A 14,435-nucleotide genomic window follows, 5' to 3' on the forward strand; every position below is an offset into this window, starting at 1 on the left:
GCAGAGTTCCCTCTGCAGCAGCAGGAATTTCAAGGACACGCGCAGAAGTCGTCCATAAATTATTTTAGAGAAATCGGCTTTTATTAGTTGCGCCGCAGAGATAGCGAAACCAACCATTTTCTTCAGGAATCCGAACCGTGTGCAACCATTCAACATGTACCACTACCAAAGGGAATGTTGAAAATACGAGCAAGCGCTAACTGAGCCTTTACACGCTAATTTTCGACCGAACGTTACAAAAAGACAAATGAGCGTTCTTCTAGGCTGAAGGAAATTGAATATTTTTTTTTGCGCTGAACACCTGCGTTGAAAGCTCTGGAGAGAACAGAAAACTAGGCTCTACTTTTTTTTTAACTCTCTTCGCCTCTGAACACTGCTGTACAAGGAGAAGCCAGACTCGCAGGCGGAGAGGGGTGGTGGGTAAGCTGTGGTATAATAAATCGGTGTTTGTCAAACTAGGATTTTATGAATTTGCAATGTTAAAAAAAATGAACCAAGGACTACGCGTAAACTCACAAACATACACGTGCAAGCGAGGAAGCACAATAAAACATAACCATTTGCTCTCATGCATTCTCCGCTATCGACATCAGCACTTGTAAGCATTCAGTCCTGAACATGCGAGTGGGCCCGTTTTCGCTTTGGCTTTACAAAACTTGGTGTGTTTATTTTTTGAAGGGAAATTTCAGATGCTTTTATAGTGATCTCTTTACCTTTAGAAAATGATGTGCAAAAAATATACCAGTGAATTTTACGAAGAGTACGAAGAAAAAACCATGATATTTTCGCGAAGTGCTGTTTCGTTTACACTTTCCATTGTGGTTTTGTTTGAACTTATCCTTTTCTGTTCCGCCGCACGGAGCTAGTTCTCCGGCGTATGTTCCCTCGAGGCGACAACTCTGTTCGAAAATTATCACTACAACACACGCGTATTTCTGCGATTATCGCTATAGTTTGGGATGAGGAGTGCTGGTTATGAAGGGAATTATGTGTCATGCTCAAGTACTGCATGGCCCAAAGTATCGGCGTCCTGGATCGACGAGTGGCGACCGTGCGTGTCACCACCGCCACGTAGTTCATCTTTACTGCATGAGAAAACTCGTCCTGTAAACAGTTCGCTCTCAAAGTCTCCGTCTGCGTGGCTACCTGTCTGCCTGCATGTCGTCACGTGACAAAACACCGCGAAACAGCCAAAGTACCGTCCTTGTCTTCGTTTTTTCTGGCTGTTTAAAACAATTTGGAAGCGAACACGTTAATGGACAAGAAAAACGTCCCTGCGCCCTTATACAGAAGTCTGTGAATTTCGAGGGTTGGGCCTGAATTGAAACGTACGCTAACTGCCAAAGTAGAGGAGCTACTGCGATGGCGCATGTTAAAGCTTACGGGCGCCCAAGAACAGCCTTTATTTGACGAACTCGTAAAGAAGAAGAGATGGAAGCTATCAAAAAACGACGGGTCCTCTTAACTTCGTTCTGGGATGCCAACTTACTGGTCGTCTCACTCGTAGTGCAGATCTCGAAGGTAACGGCGCTGTTTAGTCACTTAAAGTAAAGCTAATCTCTTTGCATTGACCTCACGACATGCTGTCGTTCGGCAAACCACTACTGCAAAAAATAAACAGATAATAAGAATGTACCCAAATCCCCAGTGCTTCCTCGCAAGTGACCTTCTCGCCCAATACTATATAAACGCTGTTATTGCAAACCGCTGCATTATTTACCATTTCCTACTTGTAAGCATCCTTGTCCTTTCAGTAATGCACGAAGCAGAGAGTAACCGTTACAGAAATGAAGATTGGAACCGTCTTCGTAGGTTTCCCTTGTTTCGGTTTTTTCGTCACTGCGAAAATCTAGCTAGACTCCCTCCCGAGCTCGAAAATTTAAGTCTTTTAGCAAGACTCATCATCAATATTTATGATGTCACTGTCGGACTTGTCAATTCTGCAGGAAGTTTCATTTAGGACTCAAAAGAAAAAATGCGGGGAGAAAAATAGCAGGGAAAGAAGATGACGGTAGTTACTCCACGTGAAACAGGAGGAAACGTACGAGCAACTGCGGTTGCCACGTGCGTGCAGCTGCCCACACCACTCGCAAAACGACGGAAAAGAGGGGTAAAAAACCCGCTCAGGCGTCTCCTCCGTTCGGGAGACGTGACGTCTGGGCGGCACGAACCGACGAGCTCGGATTTCCCGCAGAGCAGTGCGGCGGGAACTGTCTGTCCCGCCTCTCCCAGTACGTGACTGGCGATATCGGCCTAGCATTCAGCAGGGAAGAAGGCAGGGGTCTGCTCATGGGACCGGAGCCGCCGCACCTAGGCTGCGCGACCGTCCTCTCAGCGAGTGAAGAGCACTTCGATACTGAGAGCCCCGGTCGCGATGAATGTGCCGCTCTCGGCTAGTTTTTTTTTTTTTTGTTGGTTCGAGTGGCCCGCGCAAGCTCCCGCACAGTCTGCGAGGGCGCACTACATAGGAGCGCCAGTGTGCCTCGATCCCGATCATCTCCCGAACGCCCCCTCATTTTAAGCGCTGGAACGTGCGGCGATGAGGCTGCTTGTCTAGCTGCCATGCGCTGAATTACGTGAACTTCCGAGCGCCGGACACGAAATGCGCTGCTTATCGCAGCGACTGCAATGAATTCGACGCGAACGCGCAGCTCAAGCGTGGCGGTGTGATCCACTTGAGCAGATTGGCCGATTCGGTACTCGCCGCCTATGCGACGGGGTGGGACGGAAGAGCACCGGCCTCGCTTTATTACCTTTTTTTCTCTATTTCGATTGTTGACCGCTTACAGGACCAGCTTCGACTGCTACCTGGCACGCCCACGCAATGAAGCAAGCGTCTGTGTCGTCTGTTGGTGAATTTACGCTTGCAAACGCATATTTCTTCTTTGATAGAACGATGCGCGGTGGTTTTTTCAAAGCCGGTGGTTTCGACTGATCTTTAGAGTAGCTTATGAACGAATATACTTCTTTGGCAATCAAGGGCTTTTTCTCCGCGCCATGGGGGGAGAAGTCTCCTAGGCTATGCGTTGTTAAAGAAGATCAAGATCTTCGGACCTCGGTTTCGTACGTGGACTGTACATGGAGCTACCTCAGCGTTCCTGCGTTGCCTGAGCCTTGCATGGCGTACTATCGCGCTCAATACGACCTGTAACACACGAGCGTGTGGCCGCACACCTTTCCGGGCACACGGTGGTGCCAACAAGCGGCGTGCTTGAAAACAGAGTGGAAAGAATTCTGGTGTTCCACCAGTCAGCTGCATCACCCGCGCCGTCTGCTCTACACAATCTGAGATCAACTGCGGCACGCGCCTTGCACCGTCACACAAATGTCGCCGCGTTAGCGTTGGCGGTGCAACAACGCTACGCTGCGATAAAGACCAGAAGGCACATGGGAGAAGGGTCACTGCTGGAACAGCAAAATGATTCCCCTTTCGTTTTCAAGCTCCCCGCTTCCCGGCTTCGCCATGCTTCCGGTAAGCGCTCCGGCCATAGGGCCTGGCGTCGCAATTTGTATTGAGCGCGATAGTACACGGCCATCCTCTTATCTTGTCTTCTACCCTCTCCCAGTGGTTGGTTGCTTAGTCGCTTGACAGGTCCCGGCTATTCTCCTCTGTGCCTTGTATTTCTCTTCTTCTCCCCTAGCGCCCAGCCAGGGGCCTGGCTTCACTGCGGACTGAACGTGTGCGGGCGCCGTCGAACTGGCTGCACCCTGATGTCCAGCAGGAAGGAGGCAACCTGCGTGAATCTCTTTAGATTCCCTATCTTCCCTAAGAGTCCCGGCGGTGTTAACGAGAGGCTGCGCGTTGTCACGTATCGCCATTTTGCGTTGACCGCACCGGGATTTGCGCGCGAATTGTTTCACTAGCACTTAGGATACCTTCGTTGTCCGAAAAGGAAAATGAACAAAATAAAAACGGCGATTGAGTACGGCAAGAGGAAGAACGTCACTGTACTGAGGCTCCCGCCTGCACTTGCCCTCCGCGGCTCGATTGGCGCGCTGCCGCTTGCAAAACGAGCCGAAACATCAACGGGATAGGTTTGAACTTTGCGCCTAATTGTCTGGTTATTTACCGTAGCCGCACTGACTGGTTAACGTGTCTGTTTTTTTTTACCCCTTTCTTTTTACCTGTGCCACTGATCGCACAACCTCTTAGTCGGTACAAATTGGCTGCACAGCCGCTTCACTGTGCGATGTCGAGTTGCGGGCATCCACGGTTGTAGAAAGAACGGCGCACGGGCTGGAATTAAGACGTTTTCAAAAGGGCACGACACAACCGCTGAGTCACCACTACGCAATTCGGAGCTTGTACATGCTCAAGTTTACGTCTACGTAGAAAAAAAAAAGAATCATTTGCAAGCGAGCGCTTGTGTTCTGCTCTGTTCACTGCGTTATTTTATCTGAGACTGTGTGTTGCTTCTACAACCATGACGGCTTCAGTTCTGAGCAGTGCAGCTTTATTTTTTTCCTCTATTATCTGACCAGGGTAGTTATCGCAACTCCCAGACTCATAAAATTATCCCTCTCTCGAAGGCATCAGAACGGTGGCTTCTAATCATTAAGTGAAGATCCAGCCAACAGATAGACAAATAGTGCCTGGTCACATTGTTCGGCCGCTACAGGAAGGGCGAGATAGCTGGCGCACCGCTCGCTATGTACAATAGCTTAGAACCCGGCGCAACCTTACCACTGCATATTTGCAGCAAGCAGGCCCGAATACCATATCAAGAGAACGACACAAGGCATTGAAGCGGCTTCAAGCAGGAGGCAGGACGATTCAAAGGCATCTAGACAGAGTCCGGTGAAGTATTCCGGCGTGATCGCTCGGACAAGTCCTCACATCCAAAACTTGTGTAACAAGGCCATCAAGCGCTCACATCGTCTGTGACCGGGATTTTTCGTCACAGATCTCGAGCAGATTGCGCTGCAGAAAAACCGAAGTAACAAGCTGGGGCACATCACTGCTGCATCGACTGTGTTGCTAGGGGCAACGGTTCACTAAGCGTGTTTTCGTTTCTACAGAGCTGCAGTGAGAAAAAGGAACTGCAAAATAATGGCTTGCGCAAATCTTGGAACTTAATTTTCGTGGCGCCTCCGAGCGGAATTTTTATTTGTCAGGTGCCGGCGCAGTTTTCTGTGGCCGTCAGTTTTTACCGCAATTTTTTTCCTTACAAGTGAAGACTATGTTAAGGTCTTATCTATGCCGTTTTGTAGTCTACGTGTGTGCGTACATGTTCTATTCATTATGGCAAGCATGCTGCCGCTACCACTCTCCTTGTACACTTGTAAGAATCGGAATCAGGTCATATTGAATAAAAACCTCGACAACTCCTGCACCACAAAGTAACGAGCACAGGGCGCCGCAAAAATGACGCTGGCATTGCGAGGGGAAAAAAAAGCACATACTGCAGTGCGGCGAACAGTAAAATAATGTTCGGTTCAATAGCGTGCAAGGAGCGGTACTGGGAAACGTGACCCGCCATCCGAGTTGCTCCTCCACACAGCCGCCCTTCCCCACTTATATATATATATATATATATATATATATATATATATATATATATATATATATATATATATATATATATATATATATATATATATATATATATATATATATATATATATATATATATATATATATATATATATATATATATATATATATATATATATATATAAACCTGCCCAAAGCAAGTTCCATTGACAGCACACACACACACACACACACGTTTGACGGTTATGCCTTCGAGGCGCGTCGGGATGACAGGACAGGGGAAAGTGAATGTGCACGCGGGGAACAGCAAGCCGAAGAATTCTGACAGCACACACCGCAGTGGCTGCGTGAATGCCGTCTTGAATGAGCGCGGCCGAGAACAAACTGCGCCGAGAATGCGAGTCGGAACGACAGCCAGCAGTGAACGCGGCGCCCGCGAACAAAGGGCAAAGCAAACAAACTAGCGAGCCCTGCGGCCACAGAAAGGAAGTCATACTTATTCGGGCACCACCGCCGACAGAAAGAGGGGGGGCGCGGAGACAGGAATCTGCGCCGGTATGCGCGGCTTTCCCCCAGAATTCTGCGCGCCGTCACCGCATCTCGGCCCCGCCGCGTGGGACAAGTGTCCGGGGCAAAAGCGGCCTGCCACCACCAGGAAATGTGGGGATGCAGGGAGCGCGGTGGGGGGAAAATGCCGATACATGGCAGCAGCGCCGGCCGCGTCAACCCGAGCGATAACACGCGGCGAGTGTGTTGGCACGCTGACCGATGGGCAGCGAAGCGAGCGGGCCGCCGATCCGGTGGCGTTTTTGTGGGCAACGCAGCGGGAACGCCAGGAATCGCTTTGCCAGCTCCAATGGGGCGACCGTGATTAGCGTAGCACGCTTGTCTCAACTCGGGTGTTTCGACAGGCGCTTCCTGGAGAAAGTTTGCCGGCGACAGCTCAACTTGGTTGCGACTGATTGAGCTTCCCGATTTCGCCAAGTCGCAAGCACCGCTGCCTGCCTGAGGAGGGTTCCTTCTTTCGTATTTTGTCTTCGCTCATTGCTTATTTCTCTTAACAGAGACTGATCCATTGCAAATGCACAGTTTGCCACGACCATGATGGCCAGGAATTCGGTAACCTCTTTAAAGAATTCTAGACGCAGGGAAAAGAGTGGTGAGAAAAGCGCGCACGGATGAGGTCTAGCCACAGATGCTGCAGCCCCTGTCATGAAAAAAGACGTGTCAAACAACCAGCGAGAACCGGCGCGTTGAAGAAACAGCGTGGAAGAAAAAGTCAACCTTTGACTCATGAGCTATTCGGTCAAGTTGTCTCAGTGGACGCTACTCTATTTGAGAAGCGGCCATTGGTAACCTGCAGTGCACAGGTGGCGCTGAAATTGTTCCACTGAGCTTCTCTCGCCATAGCCCGGTTAGATGACGCACGCCTCGTGTGGCTTCGACAGAGCGCGGAAGGAAGATCATGCCTATAAGCGCAGACAGGTTGCATGGAAAAGCACTACGGGTGCGCCCAAAACTGCTTACTTTTCTCGCTAGGCTCTGTGTTAAGATGCCGCGATCGACACGGCACACTTCTGCGAATGTTGCCTACAGAGTGAGAAGATCGACGCCTTGATTCTCTGATCGACCAGAGGTGGATGCTTCTTTGTGTATGTCTCTTTTACGCGATGTCTGCATCGCGTGTGGACGTCTCTCTCGAATAATAGACTACGCGACACTTCGCGCAAGCGCTGCAGAAACATGGCTGACTTCGCCTGTAAGGATTTTTGCACCAAATAAAGAATGACGTTTGAACGCTGGATGTGATCGGTAGGCTGTTGCTGTAAAGCAAGCAACGTTGTGACAGGAAAGCAGAGAAGATCACTTACGTTTGCCAAGAAAGTACTTGAAGTACCAACGCGTTTGGTACTCTGGATTCTCCAGCACGGGCGTGCTCGGTGAGCCGAACAGCTGCAGAGCAGAAAAGAAAGCGGCAGCACGGAGTTAGTGGGAGAGAAAGGGCGCGGGAGGTTGGTTGCGGGTGCCTTGGCATGCCGTGACTGCACACAGAGCTAAACTAACACGATGCGCAGTGTGCTACTGGCGGGGTGTCTGCAGGACAAAGAGGCACTCACTTTTTCCACTGCAAACAAGTAATTAAAGGGGGGAAAAAAAGAAACGTCGAGTGAGTCGAACAATACGATGCACTAAAGGAAATGTCTACGCCTTCAGCCACAACAACTTAAACTACACTACACGGGAGGCTTACGTTGGTGATACGTGCGCAGTCGTGTCAGATGGCGATGACGTGATGTGACTCATGCGACGATATTTGCCACTGGTTGATTACAAGGACGCCGTAAGTTGTCCATGCCTTTAAGTGGCTTGATGTCGTGGTGCTGTGTGAACTGATCTATTAGGCACAATTCGACGCACAACCCGCCTCGAATAATTTATTTCAAAACACGTCGAATCTGGCAGGTATAGATTCTACACTGTCGACAGCCGCGAACATTAGAGAGAACCCAACTGCTTATTCGAAATTTTTCTTCCCACTTGTCTGGATTTGTGCTCGAAACTAACCGCGTCGGTGCATCAGCACTGCGGTGCCAGACTTACAACGAAGACAGTTTCAGTGACTCGAAGGCGGTCGCCAGCTTCGTCATCATGTTCATCTCTCATTTACCACGGTACCCGCGCAAAAAAAAAAAACTCGTGATTTAGAACACAACAATAAAAAAAAAATTAACGTAATAATTCCTGCAATCCTATCTTCACTATTTTCTTCTTTATATCCTCCTCCCAACGTCCGCAGTTAGACGAACAAACGTGCGCGGGTGCAGGACGACATCAACAGTGCATTCCTATGGACTGGGATGCCTGGAGCAGGTCTACGACTACACACAGTGGCCCCGTCGACCTCTCAGCGGCGCTCGCCCGCGGACCAGCGCTCCGTTTCGTGCCTGCCGCAGTCGAGTTCAGTTTGCAAGACAACAGTCGCAAGGCTCGGACTCGGACCCAGGCGTCAGTGCTGTGACAACCGGAAGATGTTGCAGCGTACCTGGATTTGAAATTTTCCTTCTGAGCAACTGCTAACCCCAAAAGCAAGCAAGGATTTCAGAAGTTTTGCGATGTACAAGGAAGTAGGTGACAGCGTTTGCACATGTAATTTTTCAGGCTAGGTCGCGTTTCGGACAATTGTAAAGACATTTTTTCGAAGAAATAAAACAAACAGAAAGGAAAAATAACCAGGATTGGATTCTACCCAACCTGTAGAAGATTACCTGCTGATTGAACAAGGTTCAAGCATCGAACCAAACAAACTGAGTGTTATGAACAAACTCTGGCGCACTGAAAAGGTTTGGTTTATGGGAGCTTGAGGCTCCAAAGCGACTTCGGCTATGAGGGACGCGCGTCGAAAAAGGGCCAATTCATTAGGTCAGATCTTTCACTGGCCTTTCCACATATGAGGCTCATAACCATGCTGTGTGCCCGGGCAAGTTATGACAGTAGCATACGTATAACGCGTTATGCTATAACTGGGAAGAAAATCGGAATACTATTTGCGGATTAGTGCCTTGTTAAGTGAAGGGGGAAGATACGTATAACGCGTTATGCTATAATTGGGAAGAAAATCGGAATACTATTTGCGGATTAGTGCCTTCTTAAGTGAAGGGGGAAGAGAACCTCAATATACTTAAAGGGACACTGAGGACAACTACATCCGATTATTGTTCTGAGTAAAAATTGTTTATTTGTCTATTTCCGAGTTTATAGAAGTTTGTCCGGCAGCAAAACACCCACTTATCGTCGAAAAATTGCATTTAAACATATTCCCCCCATTAAATTCACACTTGCGACGTCGTTGCCAAAAAGCACTATCTTCCACCGTAGTGAAGTGAATGGCCATGTAGCGCACACTCTAAACCCGAATACGCCTACATGGGAGTAAAAGGGCAGTCAGCTGTATTCTAGCGAACTGGCTTCTATAGAAAGGAGTGCGCCAAAGGGCAGCTGACTCCCTTTCTACTCATTTCTGTTCAGGGTGTAGTCCCTGAGATCCGCGTAAAAAAATTGGTGTCGGCGCACGCATTTCATCTGCGAAATCGTGCGGTCATGGCAACACCTGAATTGTTTTTTTTTGCCTTTTCTAGCTTATAAATAACTCAGTGTTCTCTTTGTGATTAGAACGCAATGCCCTATCATTACAGGTCAACTGCAATTTGTCCTCAGTGCCCTTTAAGGACGCTCAAAAGGGCTCAAGGACATACGTCAAATAGCATGAATGGTACCGGACACACAGTCGTCCCTAAAGGAAGGTATAACTGAAGGAAACACAAGGGAAGAACTCGAGCGTTACTCCTAAATGGTGGCGAGAAGTTTACTGGCGGGAACACTATACCTTCCAGTCGCTGCGCCGGGCTCATCTATGGGAGCACCCGGGCGTCGTTTGTAATTACGCGGGACGACTGATGTGCCCCGTCTTTCTTACGTTTCTCGGAGATCAGCCCCATTTATCTTTCGTACGCCTCGCAGGTGCAGCTCCGTGGGGAAGCCAGAAATGAAGTGAAAGCGCAGTGCCGAACTGGGATTGCAGATTAAGGTCGCAGTGACCGGGAAAGGCCTAAGGCCCACTCGTCGCTGGGTCGCAGAGCGCCAAGATTGCGGCCGGGAAGGGTCCCAACGAGGGAGCCACTGCAGCAGCGCTTTTCCGGTTGCCCGGCGAGGGACGAGCCTGCGTCGAGTGCAAGGCAAACAGCGAGGAGCTGGCCGTGGGAAGCGCCGCTGGAGGCACCAGGAGGCGGCAAACAGAGGGAACTGCCGTTTACTTTGAGGGCTTCCTCGGTCGGCACACGGGCGAGTCGGCTGGCACAGCTCTGAGCAGGTGCCGGGGAACAGAGGTCCGGGGTATCATTCGGGGCACGGCGAGCGAAAGGGGAGGAGAAGGGAGGGACAGACAGTGAGAAAGCGCTGACGAGCCCGCACTGCACTCTGCTCGCAGCGCCACACACGGACACTTGAGAGGGGCCCGAGCGCAACTCTTGCCGAGCGATGCTCTCGCGTACGTGCGCCACTCGCGAAATCGCGACGCCAGCGCGAAAGTTCACTTTAGCGAAGCCCAGGACGACGAATCAGCGCAGGTGAAACTGACGCCGGACCGAGCGGTTTTTCCGAGAACAGGGTGATTCGTTGGGCGACTTTGAAAAGAGCATTCGTGTACCACCCACCCTTTCCCGTTCTTCTCCTTTCATAACGTTGCGGCACTCTCCTGCGAGCATCTCTGCTTAATTGTTTTTCGAGACGTGTCTGGTAGCCGGACCACTGACTGTAATGCATACGCAGGAATTCCGCTAAGCGCAGCAGAACCGAGGTCTGACTGCAGGAGCCGCCGGCAAGCGGACGGCAGGAGTGGGTAAAAGAGCGGGGCTCTGCCAGAAGAAGACAAGATCGATCACAAAATTACCGACACCGCGCTCTTCCTGTTCGTCCCGACGCCGGCTCGCGGTGCGCCTCATCTTCTCGCGCGCAACCATCCGCCCCGAAGGCGCCGCTGGTGCGATTTTGTCGGTGCGGCGGCCAAGATTGAGTGGGAGCGCGCTTCGAATGGTGGCGGCCGGATACGAAGCCCCCGCTTGCGTCAATGGCGCAACTCGCAGGAAGAGGCGCGCTATGAAATGAAGAGCCGGCCCGCATTCGTCCAGCCGGGCTGCCGCTTGCCTGCAGCGACGACACTGCGGCCCGGACGAGCCTCATTCGAGATGAAGAACGTGGCCCGGTTTTCGGGCTCCGTCTGAGCGCCCCGATCATGTCAATACGCCCGGAATCGACCAGGGACGCCGAGAAGCGTCCCGAGTCGACCGTGCGCGATGTAGACTCGTGGCAGCGCCGCTCCTGATACACAGAGCCGCAATGATCGCTCGGCCCTGACACGTTCGGGACGCCGCGGACAATCAAGGGTAACGGCGACAGAGATGGCTGGGGCGGGCGCGGTTCGCTCCGCAGTGCGCGAAATCGGCGCGTGACGCGATAGAAAGAAAACGGGCCACGTGTGCGCTAAACCGCGCCACGAAAACCGCGAAAAAAGGCCTCGTGAACGATGGTGGAACAAAGCGGCGGGACGAGGTAGAAGATAAAAACAAAAAAATACTGCAGAGCAGTTTCTCCCATTCGAAGAGTTCGTTTCGGCCATTCCGTTTTTGTTTCAATTTTCTGTTCGCCCACTTTTCTTTGCGTGCGTGTCAGTGTGTCCCCGAGTGTGGAAGGCCAACACGATCTCTGATACGGCTGTCTGCGCCTACAGCCCTGATCGATAAATTGGTCCGAAATGAATCACTTTTTGGCCCTGACTCGAGACAGTGAGGAGTAGTGGAGTTCGCGACCAAGACGTTGATTAAGGCGTCTCTATTAAAGTGCTACAACAATTATGTTTCAAGATTTAACGCCTTCAGCCCAATTTCTAGCCACCACCTCATAGCTGAAATGACTTAAATTGATATCTTCTTTATTTTCTTTCTGTTCGTCTCGGAACAATGCAGGAGAGAGCGAGAGAGAGACAGAGACGAAAGCGGCCACGAAAAAGAGAAGCCACGCTGTAACTCTTAGTAAACGACAAACCTCGAAAGTAAAGCAGCTGTAATGTAAAGTTTTGTGCACATACGAGCAGTCTATAACGATGCTTCGTGATTGTATTTCGCAGTGCGCTGATTTTTTCAAGCTTAGGCCCATCTGGTAAGACCTCTGCTCATTGTGCCTCCTTGCTTTGTTTCTAATCCATGTTGTTTCAAACTGCCGACCAACTTTAACTAAAGTCTGGCAGCGTTCTGGCAGCTCGCGCTGTGCCTGGTAGACAGCTGGTAGACACAGAGCCATACCTTCTGGGCCCGCCGCGCGGAAGCGTTATGCAGACTTCGGCAGTCTCAGTTGCCTAGCGCACGACAGGCAGGCTCCGTCCAATCAACGACCGTTCCAAAGTGCGGAGCGTTAAAGAGAATTCGATTCCTGATTTTCTGGCGCCAGCTGCAGTTATCGCATTGCTCACCGGTTCTAATGAGAAAGGGTGCACATATTAATGACCGTGTATTACACACGAAGTCAAAAACAAGCGTTATACGTCCTCGCGTGGCTGCGGAAGCCAGTCTAAAGAATAACGTATCAATAGAATAATGTTCAGAGGGCTTGATGTCTATCGATCGGGAGCGAAGCCCATCCGGCACGTGGTCAGCAGCAATTTCAGACGGGTGTCAGCGCGTTCGGTCTGTCGGGTTAAGTAAGAATATTCTAGTTTAACTCTTTTCTGCGGAATAGTTTTCTTGGAAATATTAAGCATTTATGCTAGCTTCATTTCGTTGTTGGCGGTGGTGAAATATAATATCGAATTGTTCCACTAATTCTCTGCCAACTCACCTTTCACCTGGTAACAAAACAAAAAAAAAAGATAGAGATGGCTGGTGTGAGGAAATGACATCTGACGTGACAGGCAAAAGGAGAATGCGCTGAAAGGGACAGTGCCGTGAGAAATATATCTGTGGACACGTGTACGCAAAAAAAAACACGAGCAAAAAAAAAGAGAGAGACGCAGCAAAGAAGAAGGATTCCCTGGATTCTATCCCGTCTCTAATGAAGAAGAAGAAAAGGTACACAGTAGCACCCAAACTTTATGAAGGAAGTTTGAACGACTGGAGAGGACCGCAGAGAGTACGGCTCATTTTTCCAGGACAACCAAACAAACAAATAAAAAGAAACAAAATTCCACTTACGCAGATGTCATCCTTTCCTTGCGTCCAAAAGGCCTGAAAGAGTTTCCATTGTGTTCGAATAAAAGCGAACAAGCCAATATCAAAACGAACAAACAAGCAACAAGCAAGCAAGCAAACAAACAAACAAACATGCCCTACAAAAAATTGAACGAAGGCTGGAACGTCGCCCGTCGGATCAGATGAAACAGAAAATTCTTTAGGGACTTTTTCCGACAGAAAAAAGCGGTGCATCCTCATCGCCTTTGTGAGGAGAAAATACGTTATCTTCGACAGCCCATGCGCCGCTGAAAGCGCTTTCCTCTGTGTGAAAAGTTGGCTTCCCTTCTTTTGGGATTCGGCTTCGATGGGCTGGCGCGTTTGTCCGGGTTTTCCATTGCGCTGACTCGCTGATGCGCGGCCCACATAGTGCGCTACATCCACAGCCTCTCGTCGCCAAAGCTCATTGCCGGTTGCTGGTTAGGATCGAAAAAGCCGCATAATATGAGTGTTCCTCTGAAAACTATCTTACCCGTAGGGAATCGCTTGTAAACGCTTCTTTCAGCGCAAACGACTGAGGTTCTGAGAGATCAGAGGTAAAGAAAGGGCACTATATGCATTTTCCCCGTGTGGAAACACGCCTGCTTTGAATTTACACAGAAACCTAATTAGCCCACTTAGTTCCCTTTTTCTTCTTAGCCAAAAGCGGAGCACCTAGCAACGGCAAACCACACGCCTAACTTTTCTGCCCTCTTTCCTAGCAGGTTAGGCTCTCTCTCTCTCTCTCACTTTAACTTTTTGGGCCCTGAATTCGACTTCTCGTCTTATCACTCATGTCGAACACTTCCGTTCCTTTGCAAAGTGGTGGCGCTGTTGTGACCGAGGGGTGAATTTAATAATTCGGGTATTCTTCTTTCCGACAATCACTCAACACCTCTGATCCGGATGTCTGAACGTCATGTTATACCTCTGTCACACGGGACTTCTTCAAGGCCTTTGCCATAAAGTTGTCTTATTGCACTAAAGGAGGAAAACCGAAAAGGAGCAGCGACGCTGCTACACGGCAAATCCAAAGGAGCTAGAACGCGGCCTCCGTGAATGCCAAAAGTCACCGCTGTGTGTGCAGCGGCGCTAGTAACATTATGAAATTAAAGCAGACGGTAGCACTTCAGCTAAGAGTGCTTTCGTTTATGTTGGAAAAAGTAGCTATCACGATAATAAACGAG

The 14,435-nt window shown here is 49.8% G+C and overlaps 1 protein-coding gene across 14 annotated transcripts in view; it reads right to left on the bottom strand.

Annotated features, from left to right (window-relative positions):
* LOC144114996 (GTPase-activating Rap/Ran-GAP domain-like protein 3) overlaps positions 1 to 14,435 on the bottom strand; it is an 811,635-nt gene that overhangs the window by 57,589 nt on the left and 739,611 nt on the right. For 9 of the 14 annotated variants that reach the window (XM_077649104.1, XM_077649102.1, XM_077649101.1 and 6 more), the window contains 2 exons: positions 13,234 to 13,266; positions 7,366 to 7,447 (listed from right to left, as the gene is read on the bottom strand). In XM_077649104.1, coding sequence (XP_077505230.1) covers positions 7,366 to 7,447; positions 13,234 to 13,266 — 115 coding nt within the window. The remainder of the gene's footprint in view (positions 1 to 7,365; positions 7,448 to 13,233; positions 13,267 to 14,435) is intronic. The other 5 variants (XM_077649106.1, XM_077649105.1, XM_077649098.1 and 2 more) reach the window with 1 other exon arrangement.

Source organism: Amblyomma americanum, chromosome 1 (genome assembly GCF_052857255.1).
Source record: "Amblyomma americanum isolate KBUSLIRL-KWMA chromosome 1, ASM5285725v1, whole genome shotgun sequence".
Classification (NCBI taxonomy): Eukaryota; Metazoa; Arthropoda; class Arachnida; order Ixodida; family Ixodidae; genus Amblyomma; species Amblyomma americanum.